Below are 20,531 nucleotides of genomic sequence, written 5' to 3'. Positions count from 1 at the left end.
CTCCCAATCTGGTCCTTTTCATATCCTGATATTCTTTTCCCTGCTGTCCATTATAATATTCCTTGTCTCTGCAATGCATCTTGGGACCAAAAGGAAACAGAGTCAGATCAAGATGATGAGGTAATATAAACACTGTCTTCTGTTTTTATTTTCTTCAGATTTAGTGAAGAACAGTAAATATGTTATAGGAAAAAAAAAAAATTATTGAAGTAATACTTAAGGAATAACCATTTCCTCAGCATCTTATATTCTGTTGCAAAACAGTTCACAAATGTAGAAAACAGGACTATATGTGATGAAAACAAACTACATGTTGAATAACAGTAATCTAACATTTAACTAATTTTCTTCTGAACGAAATGGCATAATTACAAAGTAGTGACCATTTTTGGCAAAATCACGAAGAGCTTACTGGGTGTGATTTTTAGCTCTTGGAATAATACTGCCAGTGTTTTGATAACTCACATATCTGAGAAGGTATTAAAAACAATGGCCTATAGCACAGAAGTCACTCTGAAAGTAATGCCTCCTATTTATTTCCACGGAAATGACAACAACTACAAAGAACACAATAACACTTCGATAGAGCAAAACCTTGGCTACAAAACATTCTTTTTCAACACAGTCATCACCAGTAGCTATACACATTTGACAGCAATGAACAAGAGCCTGCATGCTGCGCTCATAAAAATCTGCACTAGTGGAGGTGAGCCACTGTTTCACAGCTGCTATGACAGCACTGCTAGAAGAATGTTGCTCATGCAGTCCATCTTTCATGGGCCCAAACAGAGGGAAGTCAGAAAGCACCAAATCTAGGCTATACAGTGGGTGTGGTGGACATTCCAACCTAAAATGGCTATATGCTCCATGATCTTTAAACTAACATGGGGCCTGGCGTTATTGTGTTGCAAGAGAAAGGTTGTCCTCTGGCCTGACTCTGGAAGTTGGAGTGTGCAGCTTAGTCAGTGTTGTAATATAGCAGTCAGAGTTGATGGTTTGTCTGAGTTCCAGAAAATCCAGAAAGATCACTTCTTTCCTATTGCAAACAGTGAACATCACTTTACCCACTGCGTCTTGAACTTTTTCTTCAATGGGAAATTCACGTTGCCACTCCATGGATTGCTGTTTTGAGTATAGCCTGTAGCGGTGACACTGCATCTTGTCACCGATTGTGATGTGATCCAGGCAGTTGTCAACTTCAGCCTTGTATTGGTTGAATAGATCTTGACATACACTATTCTTTCTGTTCCCATGTGTGTATTCATGGGACTCACCTGGCAGAAGCTTTGCAATATTCCAGCTTTGCCACCGTCATTTCCAGTACATTGAAGCTGATATGCAGCTCCATATGCAGTTCCTCGGTTGTAATCCACTGATCTGTGCACATGAGATGACCGAGACACTCTTCATTTTGTGATGTCACATGCATGGTCATGGTCATCTGGAATATGGCTTGTCTTTCACATTGCTGTCACCACTGTTGAAATGCACCACTCACCACCTCACAGTGCTTACATGCACTGTTCGGTCTCCATAAATTTTCAGGAAGCGTTGATAAATGTGAATGGGTACCATTGTTCCCACATGGAGGAATTCACTGATACACCTTTGTTTCATACACACTTTGATGTCAGATGACTGCCTTTCTGCTGTCATCTGTTATACCACAGCAGAATACTGGTGGGAAGGTTCACCCTCTACTGCCTCTGATGTCGTGGGCCAATGTAATAAAATAGGAGGCATTAGTTTCAGAGCAGGTCTCCTATTTTATTTCTGAAAATAAACTAAACCCTTCTAAAAAAGCAAAATAACCAAGAGCAATTCTTAGATATCGTGTATAAATATATTTTCGAATAAACCTTAAATATTTGCAGCTTAGAAATGCCCACTTTGCCAGAAACTGCCACATCTGATTGTCAGGAAATTGAATGGATTTTACTCTAAGATAGCAGTAATTGAGATCACCTTAAGAAAGAAACCACACAAGATACATCCCTTTTACTTAACAGCAAACCTTTTTTCTCTTCCTGGTAGAAAACAAACCGTAGCAGCCATCTGCTGACCAAAATAGAAATAAAACACTCTTTATTATGTTAAAAAATAACAACTCCAACTATATCACATTGCCTCCACAGGGTTTGATCCTGGTGAACTATTATGTAGCTAAAACAAGTTTTCTTTCTAAACAATCGAGTGAGCTGATTTCTAAAGGGCTTCTGATATTGAAATTATCACACTAGCAGCTATGCCACTGAATGCAGTTACTTAGGACGCACTTTACTAGTTAGCAATAGCAGTCCGCTTTCTAATCTGCATCTTTGCATTTTGTGCCTGTTTAAAAAAAAAAAAATCCCCTCCCTTGCCTTTTTTGTCCTGAATGTATTCACTCAAAAGCCAGCGTACATCATGGTGTATGTGCTTCCAGGACAAATTAATTTGGGGAGAGACATTTGATCAAAGTTGTATTTCTCTGAATGTTCTATGTTTGCATCTGTAGTCTTTTGTGTTGATCTCCTGTTTCCAGTCAAAGGTGGTTTATTTTGTAGAGAATGAAAAATATCATGCCATTTGTAGTAGTATGAAACAGTTTGCTAAGTGATGGTGGGATAGCATAGTATTGAAATACAGTAGGGCAACAACATAAACTGCGTCTGCTATTTAAGCTCTTCTACCCTGTGAGCAGAGACATTGAGAAGGAAAAAGTCCATGGGATTATCTCCTAGGGTTGCAGCTTCTTGCCTGCTTTCTCTAGGAGGGTGGTTGTTCATAGCAAGTGCCTGCCACCTCTGATAGCCATGCTCCCTGCTCCACAACACCTGACACTCATTACATGGCAGACAGGAATGGAGATCCGCTCTGTCCATTTCTCACTGCTTGCCCAAATTTGCCTCCAGCATGCCATCTCGAAGCTGAGCGGAGGCATCAGTTTTCCCTTGTGGGGATGTGTACTGCAGGATATCCTATCATGCTGAGGTTTGATGATGTTTCATATGGGGGGTGGTACCAAACAAACAGCATTATGTTTTGTTGCAGATGGAGAAAGCCGACCGGCGTCAGAACTTTGTCTCCCTTGCTTTACGTAAGCGCTACAGCTATCTGACTGAGCCTGGAATGAGTGAGTTGCTCTTACCAAAATACTAAACCATATCTATGTGATTTTTCATAAGAAGAGACATTTTTTCTATAAACGTTGTATTTGGTGTCACTTTGGAGAAAAAGAAAACGGGAAAAAAAAAAAACAAACAGCTATGTAAAGCAAAACTGTTGGATGGTCTGTGAAATTTTGTGTTGTGAGAGCTTGAAGAATCCTGACTGGCAAATGGCATGCACTAATTAAGTAAAAACATAATATTTTTTTAAAATGCCATGTAGCTCCAGACAAATAGAATTACAGACTGCTTTCATAAGGAGTCTGTTCCTCTTCCCTTTGGGATGTCAAACTGAGCTGCTATACCTTCATGTTGCAGAAGGGAGTGATATGCAAAAGTTCAGCAAGAGTGGAGAATGACATTCAGATAGGCACTTAAATGTTTAGATGCTTAGCCAAAACAGACTCTCACATATTTTGTATCTCCCTCTTCTTTCTCGTCCTCTTCCCTTGTTCCTTTGTTCCCTGCAGATGCTTTCTATTCCTTGGCACCACATGTTGCTTCCTCTTAGATTTGTTCCCCTTCACCAGACCTGTGTCATTGCTTTCCTTCCTCATTAAATACAATATATTTGGCTTAGCTTTTATTCCTTCACCTTCCCTGCCTGAGGTTGACTGCTGTTGTTCCCCATTGCCAGACTTTTTCTTATCTGTTTTCTGCCTCATAACTTCTCAGTTGCTACCCTGCAACAAACCCTTTGGTATAATTCCACAAATCCATAGACAAGCTTCATCGGGTCTTGGGAGTTTCCACTGGAAGGCTGCTGTTTAATTGTCCTATAAGATCTGTGGCTTCTTTGGATAAGATGTGCTCCAGAATATATTACACTTCTCAGACCTGGAAGAAGACTTCAAGCATATTACATCTGAAGAAGCTATCAGATCTACTGAGACTTCTTGATGGATTGTTAAGGTATCGTTAAAGGCTTGCTGGGAACCGAGACTACCTGAAGAGAGGTTGTAGTGAGCTGGGGGTCCGCCTCTTCTCTCGTGTAACTGGTGATAGGACTAGAGGGAATGGTTTCAAGCTGCACCAGTGGAGATTCAGGCTGGACGTTAGGACATACTACTTTTCTGAAAGAGTGGTCAGGCACTGGAATAGGCTGCCCAGGGAGATGGTGGAATCACTGACCCTGGAGCTGTTCAAGGAATGTTTGGACACTGTGTTGAGGGACATGGTTTAGTGAGATCTATTGGTGGTGGTTGGACTGGATGATCTTGTAGGCCTTGTCTGACCTTGGTGATTCTGTGTAAAGGAAGCTGCTTCAAATAAGTTTGATGTTTCTGTGTACTGCTTACAATTTGTTTCTCAGGCCTCATTGGGGGAAAAAAAAAGTTTAAAACTATTTAAAATTTACTCACCAAAGGTTCATTAAGTCTCATTTGCAAAAAGTGGAAGAAAAAACAAACCCACTTAATGGGCTTTATTCTAAGAAAACTTACGTTGACATAGTAGAAGTCCTTGACCATTCTTTAACTATTCTATCCCATGAGGTTTCTGCTTGTGGCGGTGAGCTACTCAAAGAGCATGCAGAAATTATTGTATGCGCCAGGAAAGATGGCAGGCAGCGGTTTGGCCAGCAACCTGAGTACCACTTCCTGTGCACACAGTTTGCAGTTGTTGGCTGCCACCATCACCTCCGACATGCTGCTGCTGTGATATGATGCAGGTTTGGAGGCACAGCTCTTTTAGAGCATGCTACCCAACAGAGCCAGTGAGGCTGCTGTGGCTGCTTTACTCCACAGAGCATTTGCTTCACTGGTAGGAGACGAGTGTGTAGCTTCTGCCTCTTTCTAGCAAATGTGATCGTACAACTCTTCAGTTTTGGTAGCAGTGCAGGTTGGGCTGTTTTTCTCTCATAAGTTAAGGCATGCACGCGCACACACAACTTCTTTTTTCCTCTGCTCATGTTGGTGCCAGTGTTGGGGCAGAAGAGGGTGAGGAAGATGGGGTATTCTCCTGCCTACCTCTTATTCCTCCTCAGGAAGGAGAGGCCACAGGGGCCCTTCAGTTCTACCCAGCAGTGAGATTTCCCACTAAAAAGGACTGCTGTGGTGGGTTAACCCTGCCCAATGCTGACTGTTTGCTTGCAGCTGAAGAGCAGCAGAAGCAAGGCTGCTCCAGCAGGAGCTGGGGGCATTTGCATGGTGAAGTTTGCTCAGTGCTTTCAGTTACCAGCTGCAAGCAAGGAAATGCAGTTTGCTGTACAGAAGGTAGTAAAGTGTTTTCCGATAAAGTCTTGGATACAGAGGAATGGAAACTGCTAAGGCCAGAAGTGTCCAGTAGACAAAAAGGGCTGTTCTGATTCAAAAAATACACTCTTTAGAATCATAACCTACTCTGAAGTCTGACATGACTGTGGGGATTGCTTTGCTATTTCAGAACAGTAAAACTGTCCGTTTTTCCTGCTGTTTTGACTTGTGTCAGAACTGCACACATTTGTAAATCAGTCCTTTTTGTTTGTATTAGTTCTTCTCAGCTGCCATACAGAGCACCAGAAACGCATCTTAGATGTGTCTGACTTTGTGATTTAGGGATAAAGAGCAGTTAAGAGGACAGTTTGCTGGTTTGATTGCCGTACAAACCAGTTGTGGCAGAATAGCTCAACACAGTGCAGTGAGGTCCCTCTAAAGACATTTCCAAACACAAACTGTTGAACAAGTTGTTTTGATGTTGGTTAGTTTCTCAGTGATTTGGGGGGTTTGTTTTTTGGACTTGGGGCAGCATGAACTTCTGGTGAGTGTCAGCAGCTGCTAATTAATCTTCATAATGAAGTCTAGTTAATTTAATGGAATACAAAGTGTTTTCTTCTTTGGGGGAAAAAAAAAAGGTATGTTTGTGCTTCAAAATAAAATTGCAAGGAGGATGGGAAAATTGAACATTTCTAGAAATAGGCTGTGCCAGTCAGGCCTAGTATTCAAGCTCTCTTCAACCTATATGTTCTAATAATGCCACATCACCAGCCATCCACATTGCCTTCTGAGTTTCATCTGGCTTTTGTAGGACCAGCACGTTTTTCCTTGCAGGATATGGACCTGTGGTATACTGAACACTTATTTACAATTCTGTAAGTGTGTGTGTTTTAACAGTTTAGTATTAGCCTTATTAAGCTTCTTTCACTGTAAGTTACTGTCTGTAAGACAGACCAAGTAAGTTTGACAAATTATTACTTAACTTCAGAGAAAGGTTTGTTGAATAAGTTATTTGGATATTTCAGCTCAGTTTCTAACTCAACTTTAAACAGAGGAGTTTAAAAAAAAGGAAAAAAAGACCCTTTAATTCACTTTCGATGTCAACTCTCTAAATGTTATTGTTGTATCGGAGGATATGTATTGGGATTCCCAGAAATGCTGTCTTCTGGCATGAGTACCTCCCATGATGCAAAATGTGGATTATGATGATTTTGTTTGAAATGCCTATGAATAAGCTGAGTGTTCTGGGGGGTGGTAACAGTTGACAGGTTTGTCCTTGCCAGGAAGTTTTTTGCATAATATATTGTTCTTTGACTGCTTTTCTAATGTTACCTTTTGAGAAACTGAAAGTTGAACAGGTCTGTCTTTGAGCTGATGCAAGAAATCTCCTCAAAAGGTACCAAGACACTACATCTTGTAGAAAAAGTGTACTCTTCTTTTAATGGCCACTTGTGAAATGATATTTTAAAGATTTACATATTTGTGCTTAATCCAGCATAAGAATTTATTAATGTGTGCTTGTTTTGACATGATATACTGTGCATGAATGAAAACTGATTCAGTTGCTTTGCTTGCTCACGTTTATCATATATCATACTTTCCGTATCTGATGTATGACATATGCTTCTTCAGATCATTTCATGTAAAGTTTTACTTTAGTTTTACTTATTTTTTTTTCCAAACAAAAGGAATATCGCATGAAAAACAAATGCAAACGTTCCTTTTCTTTATTTATTTTTATTATTTTATAAAATATTGACTCAGAAAAGCTCTTGCTCTTATTGGCTTTGTGAGTGTGAAGCATATCCGAATTGTGCATGGGAGATACAAATTTGAATTTATTCCAGTTGCTTCACAGTTTGCACATTAATTGCCTGTCACTTAAATGAATTTTGGGTTCTGCATGAAATAGTTCTGACTGGTTTTTTTTAAAAAAAATAGGTTTTAGCTATATAATGTCATTTTACATAAGCTCATGTTTTGTATAGGTTCAATATCTGAACAGAACAACACCATCAACAAAAATTATTAATAGGATAATTCTAATAGTTGTGCAAATCAAGCATACATAAACAGGCAAAATAGCACTGATACGAGTATTTCAGAATTAGCACATCAGAAAGTCAATAGGAAGTAAGAGAAGAATTTTCATGTGGTTTTTATTTTTACCTTATGGATTCCTTCTTTGTGCTTTCTGGTCTTCATTTTTTGCAGACTCGATTGCTATGTCTTTCTGTCTTTCATTTCATGTTGCTTTTTGTTTTGGACCAATCGTCAGTATATGGCTCCATTCATATTTATTTCCTTTTTAACTCTTGTTTTGCCTCCTTCATCCTAACTCATGCAAACAATTGTACTTGCTTTTTGTAATATTACAACGTTTACTGACCAATTTTCTTCTCTGGTCTCTCTGTTTTCCAATCATTTTTGTTGATTTTATGTTTGATTTTAATTTAACAATTTAAGAAACAGTTGAACGGAGTGCAGGAGCAACAAGATCCCTACCTGCTACTTACTCATACAAGCCATTCTTTTCAACACGGCCATATCAGTCATGGACAACAGCTCCAATTACAGTGCCTGGGCAAACCAAATCAGGCTTCACTTCCTTATCAAGCTCTTCCTCTAACACTCCTACAGCTTCCCCATTAAAATCAATATGGTCTGTTTCTTCTGCTTCTCCAATCAAATCCACGTTAGGAGCTTCTACCACATCATCAGTTAAATCTGTTAGTGATGTAGCATCTCCGATTAGATCATTTCGGACAATCTCCTCACCAATAAAAACTGTGGTTTCGCAGCCTCCATACAATATGCAGGTTACTTCAGGTTCTTTCGTCAGAGCTCCCGCAGTAACAGAAGCTGCTAGCCTAAAAGGGCTGGCATCCACTACCACATTCCCCTCTCGGACATCTCCTGTGACTACAGCAGGGTCTCTCTTGGAGAGATCATCCATAACCATGACGCCTCCAGCATCCCCCAAATCCAACATTAACATGTACTCTTCAAGTTTGCCTCTTAAATCGGTCATCACATCAGCATCCTCACTATTATCGTCCCCTCTAAAGTCAGTGGTGTCACCTGCTAAGTCAGCAGTTGATGCTGTTTCATCCTCTAAGGTCATGATGGCCTCGTCTCTCTCGTCGCCAGCAAAACATGTAGCTGGGCACACAGATGTACCATTACTTAATGGGTCTGTGTCACCGCTGAAATACCCATCTTCTTCCAACTTAATAAATGGATCCAAAGCTGCAGCTGTTTTCCAAGACAAGATTGCTGCAGCTGCACATTCTGCAAGTTGTGCTGCTAGCGCAGTTGCTGACACAGCTGAGAGAGTGTTTTCAACTGCTTCAACAATGTCATTTTCTCCACTCAGGTCATTTGTGTCTTCAGCACCATCAGCTTTCCAGTCAATAAGAACTCCTCCTGCAGGTGCTTTGTATACAGCCCTTGGGTCAATATCAGCAACTACCTCATCTGTAACTTCATCAACAATAACAGTGCCGGTATATTCTGTAGTCAATGTTTTGTCTGAACCAGCATTAAAGAAGCTCCCAGAGTCATCTCCGCTTACAAAATCAGCTGCTGCGTTACTGTCACCTATTAAAACATTGACTACAGAGGCACGCACACAACCTCCCTTTAATCGAACTTCATCTCCAATAAAATCATCCTTGTTCTTAGCACCCTCTGCTCTCAAATTGTCCACGCCATCTTCTTTATCCTCCAGTCAGGAGATACTGAAAGATGTTGCTGAAATGAAAGAGGATCTAATAAGAATGACTGCAATATTGCAGACAGATGTCGCAGAGGACAAACCGTTCCACCCTGAGATACCAAAAGAGGGTAGAATCGATGATGAAGAGCCTTTTAAAATTGTTGAGAAAGTAAAAGAGGACTTAGTAAAAGTTAGTGAGATACTGAAAAAAGATGTATGTTTAGAAAGTAAAGGGTCGGCTAAAGTATCTAAAAGCGATCAAGGACATGTCTCTGAGGATGACTGGGTAGAGTTCAGTACAGAGGAGATTGACGAAGCAAGACAGCAAGCTTTGACAAGCCCTCCTATGTCTGTTCCAGAGAAGGCACAAATTAAAACTAAAACTGTGTCGGAAAAGGATTATAACTTATCAAAAGTTATTGATTACTTAGCAAATGATATCGGTAGCAGTTCATTAACAAACATAAAGTACAAGTTTGAAGAGGGGAAAAAAGAAGGTGAAGAGAGACAAAAACGCATTTTAAAGCCAGCTATTGCTTTGCAGGAACACAAACTCAAAATGCCTCCTGCCTCCATGAGGCCTTCAACATCAGAAAAGGAGTTATGTAAAATTGCAGATTCATTTTTTGGAACAGATACAATTTTAGAGTCTCCGGATGACTTTTCTCAACACGATCAAGACAAAAGTCCTTTATCTGACAGTGGCTTTGAAACAAGGAGTGAAAAAACACCTTCTGCCCCGCAAAGCGCTGAAAGCACAGGGCCAAAACCACTTTTCCATGATGTACCCATCCCTCCCGTCATTACAGAAACAAGAACTGAGGTAGTTCATGTTATCCGTAGCTACGAACCGTCATCTGAAGAAATTCCAGAGCAGAAAACAGAAGAACTGCCAGCCGCAAAGCCTGCCCCTGCTTTTATGGAGCTGGAGCAAAAGCCTGCAGGGTCTATTAAAGAGAAGGTTAAAGCATTTCAAATGAAAGCTAGCAGCAGTGAGGAAGATGACCACAAGTGTGTCCTTAGCAAAGGTGTCCGAGTAAAAGAAGAAACTCACATTACTACGACAACGAGGATGGTATATCATAAACCTCCATGCACTGAAAGCACATCGGAAAGAATTGAGGAAACAATGTCTGTTCATGACATAATGAAAGCCTTTCAGTCTGGACGTGACCCTTCCAAAGAACTGGCAGGTCTGTTTGAACATAAATCATCAGTAACAGCCGATGTTAGCAAGTCTGCTGAAACTTCACCACAACATGCAGAGAAGGACAGCAAAATGAAACCCAAACTGGAGCGAATAATAGAGGTCCATATTGAAAAAGGTAATCAGGCTGAACCTACTGAAGTGATTATTAGAGAAACAAAAAAGCATCCAGAAAAAGAAATGTATGTATATCAGAAAGACTTACCTCGGGGAGATATTAACTTAAAAGAGTTGGAAAAACATGATGCTTTCCCTTGTTCAGATGAACAAGGTCAGCAAGAAGAAGAGGAGCTCACAGCCGAAGAGTCACTTCCTTCTTATCTGGAATCCTCTAGAGTTAACACTCCCGTGTCCCAGGAAGAAGACAGTCGCCCTAGTTCTGCTCAACTCATGTCTGATGACTCTTACAAAACACTGAAGCTTTTGAGTCAGCACTCAATAGAATACCATGATGATGAGTTGTCAGAACTAAGAGGGGAGTCTTACAGGTTTGCTGAGAAAATGCTTCTTTCAGAAAAGCTAGATGTTTCTCAGTCTGATACTGAGGAGTCAGTTACTGATCATGCTCTACCCCTTAGTGCAGAGTTACAGGGGTCTGATAAACGATGCAGAGAAAAAGTAGCTACTGCCCCTAAAAAAGAGATTCTCTCCAAAATCTATAAAGATGTATCTGAAAATGGTGTGGGTAAAATGTCTAAAGATGATCATTATGATAAAGTGACAGTATTACACTACACTGGAGATGTTAGTAGTCCAAAGCATGCGATGTGGATGCGCTTTACTGAGGACAGATTAGACAGAGGTAGAGAAAAGTTGATGTATGAAGACAGGGTGGACAGAACTGTTAAGGAGGCAGAAGAAAAACTGACTGAAGTATCACAGTTTTTTCGGGATAAAACAGAGAAGTTGAATGATGAGCTACAGTCTCCCGAGAAAAAACAGCATAAAAAAAATGGCAAAGAAATACATTCTAGTCAGAGCTCTGCCAGCAGCAGCCCTGAGAAGGTTCTACTGTCTGAATTACCGGCGTCTGGTGATGACTGGAGTAAAGCAAAGCAGTATGCACGTGATGGGAAATGCTTTTCCAAAGTGGATGAAAGAAAGGTGTCCAGTTTGCCCAGCAGTCCTGAGAAAAGGATATTTGTGCAACCAGCAGAGGACTCTAAACAAACTATGGAACACAAAAGAAGTGCTCAGCAGACTGGAGTACCTGAGGTCTCACAGGCTGGATTTCAGCTGAAGCAATCAAAACTCAGTTCTATTAGGCTGAAGTTTGAACAAAGCATAAGTCCAAAGAGTAAGGACCCAACTCAAGAAGAAAAAAAAGCGGACAGTCAGTCCAAAATTCCAGTAAAGAAATTGCAAGAAAGTAAGTTACCAGTTTACCAGTTTTATTCTAGAGAGAAACATGCAAAGCAAGCCGAGCTCGTTGATGGAAGTGCAGCTTTACAGAAAGAGGTGAAAATACAGGAAGATTTTGTCCCGGGTAAAGGAAAAGCTATAGAAGAATTTTGTGCTTCAGATGCACAAAAGCAAAGAACTGAAACAAGTGTGCCAGAGTACTTTTCAGAACCACAGACAAAAGACCTGGTGTATGGCTCAGACTCAACGACGAAGGGACACTGGGACAAAAAGATCTATAGGACTTGGGAAAGTCCTGGAACTTCTAATCATAAAGCACAGAAAGAGAAGCTTTCACATGTGCTGATTCCAGATACAGTAAAGGAAAACCACGTTGATCATGTTGAAGCTGACAAAAAAACTGAATTTATTACTCTGACAGAGCACAAACTGGCAGCAAATGGCATTCATTCAGAAGAAGTGAAAGAAATGACTGTAAAATCTCCTTCAAAAAAGGTTTTATACAGAGAATTTGTTGTCAGGGAGGGGGAACATAACGGTGAAATAGCTGATAAAATATCCAGAAGGAAAGAAGAAATTGCTGTGTCCCATATTCCAGTCAGGATTGCTGAGGAGAAGAGAACTATGCTTGATGGTGTTTATCAACTTTCAGCTAAAGTATCCCAGTCAGCTGTGATTAAGGAGAAAGTTGAGAGGCAGATAGGTTATATGGAAGATGATCAAGTAAAGCATTCAGAAATCAGAAGAGTTACCAAGCAGCAGAGCTTGATAGGCCTAAGTCCTCCTGTTGAGGAAACTGAGATATCCCCTAGCAAATCACCAGATTCTCTAGAATTTAGTCCAGGAAAGGAATCTCCTTCAAATGAGTTAGTTGACCCTGGTGCCAGTGATTACTTGGATAAAGTTGCACCATTAGTAAGTGCAGAGGGAGTGAAAGAAATTAAGACCTTACCTGTTTATGTCAGTTTTGTTCAAGTAGGAAAGCAGTATGAGAAAGAGGTGCAACAAGGAAATATTAAAAAAATTGTCAGTCAGGAAAGTAAGACAGTGCAAGAGACAAGGGGGACCTTTTACACAGCTAGACAGCAAAAGCAACCTCCTTCTCCACAAGGTAGTCCAGAAGATGATACGCTTGAACAGGTGTCCTTTATAGATAGCTCTGGCAAAAGCCCTTTAACACCAGAAACACCAAGTTCAGAGGAAGTGAGTTACGAGTTTACATCTAAAACACCCGACTCACTAATAGCATATATCCCAGGCAAACCCAGTCCTATACCTGAGGTTTCTGAGGAATCAGAGGAGGAAGCAGAGGCTAAGTCAACCTCTGTAAAACAGGCAGTAGTTGAGGAACCACAGACTGACAAATCATTACCTAACCATATAAATAAGGACTCTAACAAAAGACCGAAAGGTAACAGAGTTGCCTACATTGAATTCCCACCTCCTCCACCACTGGATGCAGATCAAGGCGAGTCAGAAAAGAAGCCTCAGTATTCCACTGAGAGTGAAATGGAGATGACGGAAGTGAACCTGCAGGATGAACATGACAAATGTCAACTGGCTGAGCCAGTCATAAGAGTACAGCCGCCGTCTCCTGTGCCACCGGGAGCAGATGTCAGTGACTCCAGTGACGATGAATCTCTCTATCAACCTGTTCCGCTTAAAAAGTACACGTTCAAACTGAAAGAACTGGAAGATGACCAGAAAGAAAGCTCAAAACCCAGAACCCCTGAAAAGATTGAGAAACAGAAAGAGTTAGGACACCCCACTTCTGGGAAACCTAGTGAGTTTGACGTTGGGCTTGAGTCACCCCAGAATGATGTAGTGCAAAATGGGAATAATAATGACCAGTCTGTCACAGAGTGTTCCATAGCAACCACTGCAGAATTCTCCCATGATACCGATGCGACTGAGATTGACTCTCTTGACGGTTATGATTTGCAAGATGAAGATGATGGTTTAACTGAGAGTGATTCTAAACTTGCAGGTCCGGCAGTTGAAACCAAAAAGGACGTATGGACTACAGAAGGTATTCTAAAGCAGACTGATCGCTGCTTTAGCCAGAGTAAACTTGAAGTCATTGAGGAGGAAGGCAAGGTAGGCCCTGAAGAAGACAAGGTGCCTTCAAAGGGTCCAGCTTCTGAAAAGGCCGGAGATAAAAGCGAGCAGAAGTCAGGGGCGCAGTTTTTCACTTTGGAAGGCAGACACCCTGACAGGACTGTGTTTCCCGATTCGTATTTCAGTTACAAAGTAGATGAAGAATTTGCAACACCTTTCAAAACTGTGGCCACTAAGAGTCTAGATTTTGACCCATGGTCCAATAACCGAGGTGACGACGAAGTGTTTGAGACTAAATCAAGGGATGATGAGGCTAAGCCATTTGGTCTGGCAGTGGAAGACAGATCTCAAGCAACAACACCTGATACAACTCCAGCCAGAACTCCAACAGATGAGAGTACGCCAACTAGCGAGCCCAACCCCTTCCCATTTCATGAAGGGAAGATGTTTGAGATGACTCGCAGTGGTGCAATTGACATGAGCAAGAGGGATTTTGTTGAAGAAAGACTCCAATTTTTTCAGATTGGTGAGCATACTTCTGAAGGGAAGTCAGGGGACAAGGGGGAAGGGGATAAAAGTACAGTCACTGCCATCACACAGCCACAGGCAGGGGACAACACTGTAGAAACAAACCTAGAGAGACCAGTAGAAACACCAGCAGTTGAACATAAGCCCATCATCCAGGCCAGTGGAGATTGCATGGAACAAACACTTGGTAGTAACTCACTGGAAAAATCATCGGCAGCGGTAAACACTTCTAAAGTTGATCCCAAATTGCGCACGCCAATTAAAATGGGAATTTCTGCTTCCACCATGACTCTGAAGAAAGATGGTCCTGGCGAAGTGACAGATAAGATAGAAGCTGTGATGCCAAGTGGTCAGGGATTAGAAAATGAAACTGTAGCAGTGATTGCGAGTTCAGCTTCTAGCGAGACAAGCTGTAGGCAAACAGAAAACACTGAGTTTCCAAAAGATAATTTTAATAACAACAACAATTTGGATTCATCTGCAGTCTCTACAGATGATATTACCTCTAATGTAGTGCTAGAAGAACATTCGGAACCAAAATGTTCCCTGCAGAAAGCTAACCCAGCAAAAAGCACTTCAGGAAAAGGTACAGGGACAACACAAGGACAAAGAGTAAGAGAGAAACAAAAAGCACATGGAGAGCAGCAGAAGTCAACAGAGTTGGTAGGGGCTAGAGGAAAATCAAAACTTCCTGTAAAGGCCAGCTCAGTAAAAGAAGTCTTTCCACAAAATAATCTCCAAAGCAATACAGGGAGTAAAGTGAGACAGGCTAGTAAGCCTGACAAAGCAAAACAAGATAATGCTCCTCCCTGTCTAGAAGGAAGGTCTAGGATTCCTGTAAAAAATACACGTAGAAGTAATCTATCTAGAAAACCTCCAGCCCTACCAAAGCAAGAGCAGGTAGAGAAAGAAAAAACAAAACAGCTTCCTTCTAAATTACCAGTAAAGGTAAGATCTACCTCCGTCACAATGACAACAGTTAAAGTAAAAAAAAATCAGCTTAGGGAGGTGTGTAAACATTCAATTGAATATTTTAAGGGAATTAGTGGTGAGACATTAAAGCTTGTGGATCGTCTATCTGATGAAGAGAAAAAGATGCAGTCAGAGGTCTCTGACGATGAAGAAGACAGTACATCAAGGAACACATCACTGTCAGAAGCTACTCAAGTGTACCTGCCTTCCATTACATCGAAGTCTGCTAGAGATATGAGAACAGAGGCAGCATCTAAAAAATCAAAGAGTGAAAAGGCCGACAGTGAGAGGAGGAGGAGTAAGAGGACTGGTGAGAATGAAGGCAGTCAGGTTTCTGGAGCTCTCATGGCTCACCTCGTGGAGATCAAGCCTAGTTTGTAAAACTTTCAACTTGTTGATCCTAGTGCATGAACTGTTGTGATTGCCTGTGAAGTGACTTAACCGTAGTTTTCATTCTGTCATTGTCATCTGTATGTGCTGTCTTATACTCTTCTTTCTTCCTTTAAACAAATCCTGTACTGTAGAAAGCTAGTGAAGCATGCCAAAGACATTGATGTAACTTAGAAATTGAAAGATTTATTTTGTGACAGCAAATTTGTTCTGTCAAAGCAGAGAAAATAGATGTTAATTTGGTCTTGGTGGTTTCCACCGGTAATTAAACAACTTGTGTACAGTCTAACAGCTAGATTGTCAGCATGTTTGATTTCATTACACAACATCATGTAGTTTGACATTCGGCTTTACACAGGTGAAAAAAAAATTTGCTTTGTAGGTTATTAGGACACACAACCATTCTAGTAAACAATATAAGCACCGGCAACTTAGTTGAATTCCAGCTATAACTTATAATAAACTATTGTCCGGTATTGTGGTTTTTTGTGCAAAACCCTTTTAATCAAGAAATTGTAAATCGCAGGTCCACAAAGTCCATGTGAACGGACAGATATAAGGATGGCAATTGTAGCTGATCACCTTGGACTTAGCTGGACAGGTAAGTTTTTCTGCTTTTATACTGAAATCAGTCTTTGCTATTGCATTCTCGGGTAGTCTTTTTACCAAAAGCTGCAGCAAGGCCCTGTCAGCTTCTCCTGAATTCACAGCAAGCCCAGCCTCTGAAAACATTCAGCAGATAGCTGGGAAAAGATGCCTGGCAGGAAATGGCTCAGTAGAGTTATTGTACCAGCTTTCAGTGAATCAAATGGAAACTCATGGGGTATATAGCTAATCCGTTTTTCTTCCCAAGATATTACACCCAAGTAGTTGGAAGTATCTATCTACTCAGGGTCAGGGCTCTTCAGGCAGTGAATTCCTCAAAGCCCTGTCGCTTACTGGGGCTCCAGCAGATTGGTGCCATGTAGGATTGCCTCATCGTATGCCCACCATACCATCCACATGTTGACAGGCAGTGGTGGCTCCTTGGGGACTTACGGGTGCTGCAGTCAGCTCTCCCTGGTGTAGGCAATGGCAGTGCTGCTATGTAGCTGTGCAGCAAGCTCACAAATGAGCAGTGGTCACCAGGACAAGTGTTATTGTTGAGCAGTGATGAGATCTCCATGGAGCTCCTTTAAGTGTTTAGTGCCATGCTCGTCATTATCTATTAAGATACCTCTTTGAGTCAGGTAGATTTGCTGATGTCTGTGCGGTCTAAGAAAGCTAATATTTCTAAGCCTGACAGGATAATTGAGAGATTGGTGCTGTTTGGAGCTTTTGTTATTGTTCTTCTTTATTTTTTCTTTATTTCATTCTTTTTTTTTTTTTTTTTTTTTTTTGCTTTACAGAACTGGCAAGAGAACTGAATTTTTCTGTGGATGAAATAAATCAAATCCGAGTAGAAAACCCAAATTCTCTTATCGCTCAAAGTTTCATGTTATTAAAAAAATGGGTTACCAGAGACGGGAAAAATGCTACAAGTAAGTTCAATTAGTTACTTTAGTTGTTTGTAAATTACAGCCTGTTCTAAGTAGGTTAAATTAAAAATAACATAATTAATTTCTTACACAAATCACTAATGGAAAAAAAAGTTTCAGCTACATTTTTGCCAGAAAGCAGAGAAGTGTAATATTTATTCAGTACCTATGCAGAGGGAAATAATATTTTCTCCACATCCATAGGACAGGGCAAGAAAAAGCTTAAATTCCAGTGAAGGAAATGTTAGGAAAGATTTGGCAATAGCAATGAACCTGAAACATACAAATAGGCTGCCTGGAAAAGTTACGTAGTCTTGGAGTATTGCAGATTTTAACAAGAGACCAAACACACTCTTCTGAGGAGTGATGTGTGTGACTGAGACGAGAACTCTCTGGGGACAAGGTCTGGGTCGATTCTGCTGTTGTTATCTCTGTGTAAATTCCTCAAATTGAAATAGGGGTCTGATTTTTGCATTCAGGCAATGGTGATTGTTACCATTCTCTAACCCACAAACCTCTACATGGTATTTAAGTCAACTTGTATCTCTTTCAAAGTAAAAGTTGTTTCCAGGATTACTGTGTTCTTGCAACAGGATTATTGTAAATGTGATTTCAGTGTGTACTGCGTGAACATCCTTTATGTGCATTACTACTTACAAGGCTACCTATTCTGTTCTTCAAAATAGAATTCTATCAAGGATTTTAACAATCCTTTTATGTTCCAATAAAAGGTTATTTTACTTCAGTAGCAAGTAAATATGTTCTTTAAGAGCCCTTCGACCCTATTTTTCCTAATTCTCGTGTTGCAATATAGCACTTGGAGGAGAAAAATCTTAATAGAGGTACATCTTGCATAAGTAGGCAGCAGAATGACTACATAGTTAAATGACGGAGTTTGGTAGAATCAAAGGCATTGGGACAGAAACATATATCCGCAACTTAAAATTAATGCAATGTGAATGGAACTGAGAAAGGCAATTAGACAGTTCTGAACACTGAACCTGTTTTCTGACATGTCTTATTTGTTTTTCAGCTGATGCCTTAACTTCTGTATTGACAAAAATTAATCGAATAGATATTGTGACCCTGCTGGAAGGACCAATATTTGATTATGGAAATATTTCAGGCACCAGAAGCTTTGCAGATGAAAATAACGTTTTTCATGATCCCATTGATGGTAATTGAATTCCATGGTCATATTTAGTTCTGTATCATCTCCGGTAATGTAATAATGTTATATTAACTAGATGTTAAGAAAAAGAAGGTCCAAAGAAATGATTGTTTTTCATATTAAAGCTTTTTCCTCGTGGTATATTCAGGTTGCGCACTAATTTACCAGAGAACAAGCTCAGAATCCCACAAATGCAATGAACACCTAAGTAAGCTTGTTTCCCCCAGCCTCTGTATCAGTTGACAAGACCTGAATAGACCTGAATGTTTTTCTCCTGCAGTAGTCGTGCTTTGATATTAGTCCGTTTATGCTTTCCAAGTTAGCTGGAAATCTCGCCTCATCTCCCACTCCTTGACTTCCTCTCTATATAAGTAACTGTAAGATTTCTTTCAAGGAAAAAGTGTTTAGCAACTCTATGAGTTATCTACAAGCGACCATCAATTATTTCAAGATTTTCATGATTTTTTTTCGTTGTTATTTGGGGCCATTATTATCCAAATGTATAGTGGCAGTAGAAAAATAAGAAAATGTTATATTTTTGCATGAGACAATATCTTTGTCAGTCTACTAATGACTAAAACTGTAATAATCTTCGCATGGAAGCTGAACACACTGAGCATAGAATTGTGCATGGTTATTTTGAGTCAGATCTTAACAGGATAAATGGAGTTCTGCTTATAAATCAGAATTGCCAGAGGTATGCTTATTATTTATCATTACGTTGAGGATGCTAAATGTTGTTGTTTCTTTTAAATGTTAGTTAACAGCATTGAGTTGCTATATTCTTTACTTTGATTTTTTTTACCACGTGTTATAAATAGCTTTTTAAGTAAGACTTCTTTGAGTTATATTTTCTTTTTTTTTTTTTTTTTTTTTTTTTTGTAGTATATTCAAGTTTGTATTGGTCCCTCTCTGTGTTTTAGCAGGATGTTCTTGTACTCAGAGCATATAAGCTCAGTGTACTTCCATTGTTGAGCAGCATTGCTGGTCATTGAATCATTGCACTACAGAAATAATTTTCTGTTGACATTTTAAGAAACTTGCTCTTGAAATGTTGCTTGCGCCTTTAAATAGTAGCATCAGAGTTTTTCTGAAGAAAGTACGCTTCCCTGCAGTTGCTTTCTGTCTCTCCTCTTCTCTGAGCCTTCCTCAAGCTTCCTTTCCTCACCAAGACCAGACCGCCTTTACCTTTCTCTCAGCTGATTCAGAAAACAGAAAAAAAGCAAGCCCTGTCAGTGCATCTCCCTTTGCAAGCAGCACAATGTCAAGTTAACCCCAAAGTGTGTTTTTTTTTCCTTCCATAGGTTACACAGTCTATTATTTGTTGCATTAATTTCAGGTTTTGTTGTCATTTTACATGTGTATTCAGTTCAATCTTTTTGTATGATTTTCTTATGTTTTCATCAATTTCCTTTTCTCTTCTCTTTTCATTTGATCAGTGTATCTGATTGTTCCCATGTCACCAAGATCGCCTCAGTCTCCAAGATCACCAAGATCTCCTTACCCACCACAGTCCTCTCACCTGTATAACTTTACTGTACCTGAAATATTCATCTAGCTCTCCCTGTGTTTTTTGTATTCTCTTAACTTCTCGTTAATTTCCTTCTTTAGTTTTTTATCCTGCTGTGTATTTACCCCTACTATTCTTTAGTATCCTCCTTGAGATCCATTTCTATGCCTCATTCTTTAACTATTCTATTCTTGTGGCTCTGTGATTATATTGGAGATAAGTATTAGTAGCATTGTCTTGCTAGTATTGTGTATTTTTCATAAAAGTATATTAAGAATGTGGACCTCTTTAATATGTATTTACAAAAAGAGTGACTGTCCGATGTTTTGATCTACTTCTGTCTTTAAAGTCTATTTATTAAAATTCCGATTTTAAAGCAGTAAAATCTCAGAAAGATGTACACAATTTGGCTGCAAGATTCTGGATTGGATATAAAGGGACAGCCATCCCTGTCCACATTTGGTTCATTGCATGCAATTTGATTCATAAGGCAATCTGCTATAGCTTGAAAATGTTCAAGTGGCTGCAAAAGTAATTGCTGAAATATTTAGACTATTTACAAAATAGTCAAAAGTATTAGCTTTGCTGTACTAGCTATTTTGGCAATGCTCATTTTTGTTCCAAGTATTTAGAGCAAAGTAAATGAATCTATCAGAACTGCATTTGTTCTTATACACCTGCATCTCCTCATGGTTTTCATACTTGACGTAATTCATGAGTCATTTAACATTTGCTGATCCATGCTTCATCCCAGTCA

At 39.9% G+C, this 20,531-nt stretch overlaps 1 protein-coding gene across 2 annotated transcripts in view; it reads left to right on the top strand.

Moving 5' to 3' along the window:
- Positions 1-20,531, top strand: part of ANK3 (ankyrin 3) — a 315,864-nt gene that overhangs the window by 275,716 nt on the left and 19,617 nt on the right. Inside the window, exons 37-42 of one of the 2 annotated variants that reach the window (XM_090144833.1) lie at positions 94-120; positions 3,034-3,115; positions 7,808-15,496; positions 16,103-16,177; positions 16,965-17,096; positions 18,127-18,270. In XM_090144833.1, the coding sequence (XP_090000959.1) occupies positions 94-120; positions 3,034-3,115; positions 7,808-15,496; positions 16,103-16,177; positions 16,965-17,096; positions 18,127-18,270 (8,149 nt within the window). The remainder of the gene's footprint in view (positions 1-93; positions 121-3,033; positions 3,116-7,807; positions 15,497-16,102; positions 16,178-16,964; positions 17,097-18,126; positions 18,271-20,531) is intronic. The other variant, XM_090144835.1, reaches the window with a different exon arrangement.

This window comes from Phasianus colchicus, chromosome 8 (assembly GCF_987193195.1).
Source record: "Phasianus colchicus chromosome 8, bPhaCol1.hap1.1, whole genome shotgun sequence".
Classification (NCBI taxonomy): domain Eukaryota; kingdom Metazoa; phylum Chordata; class Aves; order Galliformes; family Phasianidae; genus Phasianus; species Phasianus colchicus.
Note: the sequence above shows the minus strand (reverse complement) of the source record. Positions and strands in the feature narration are given on the sequence as shown.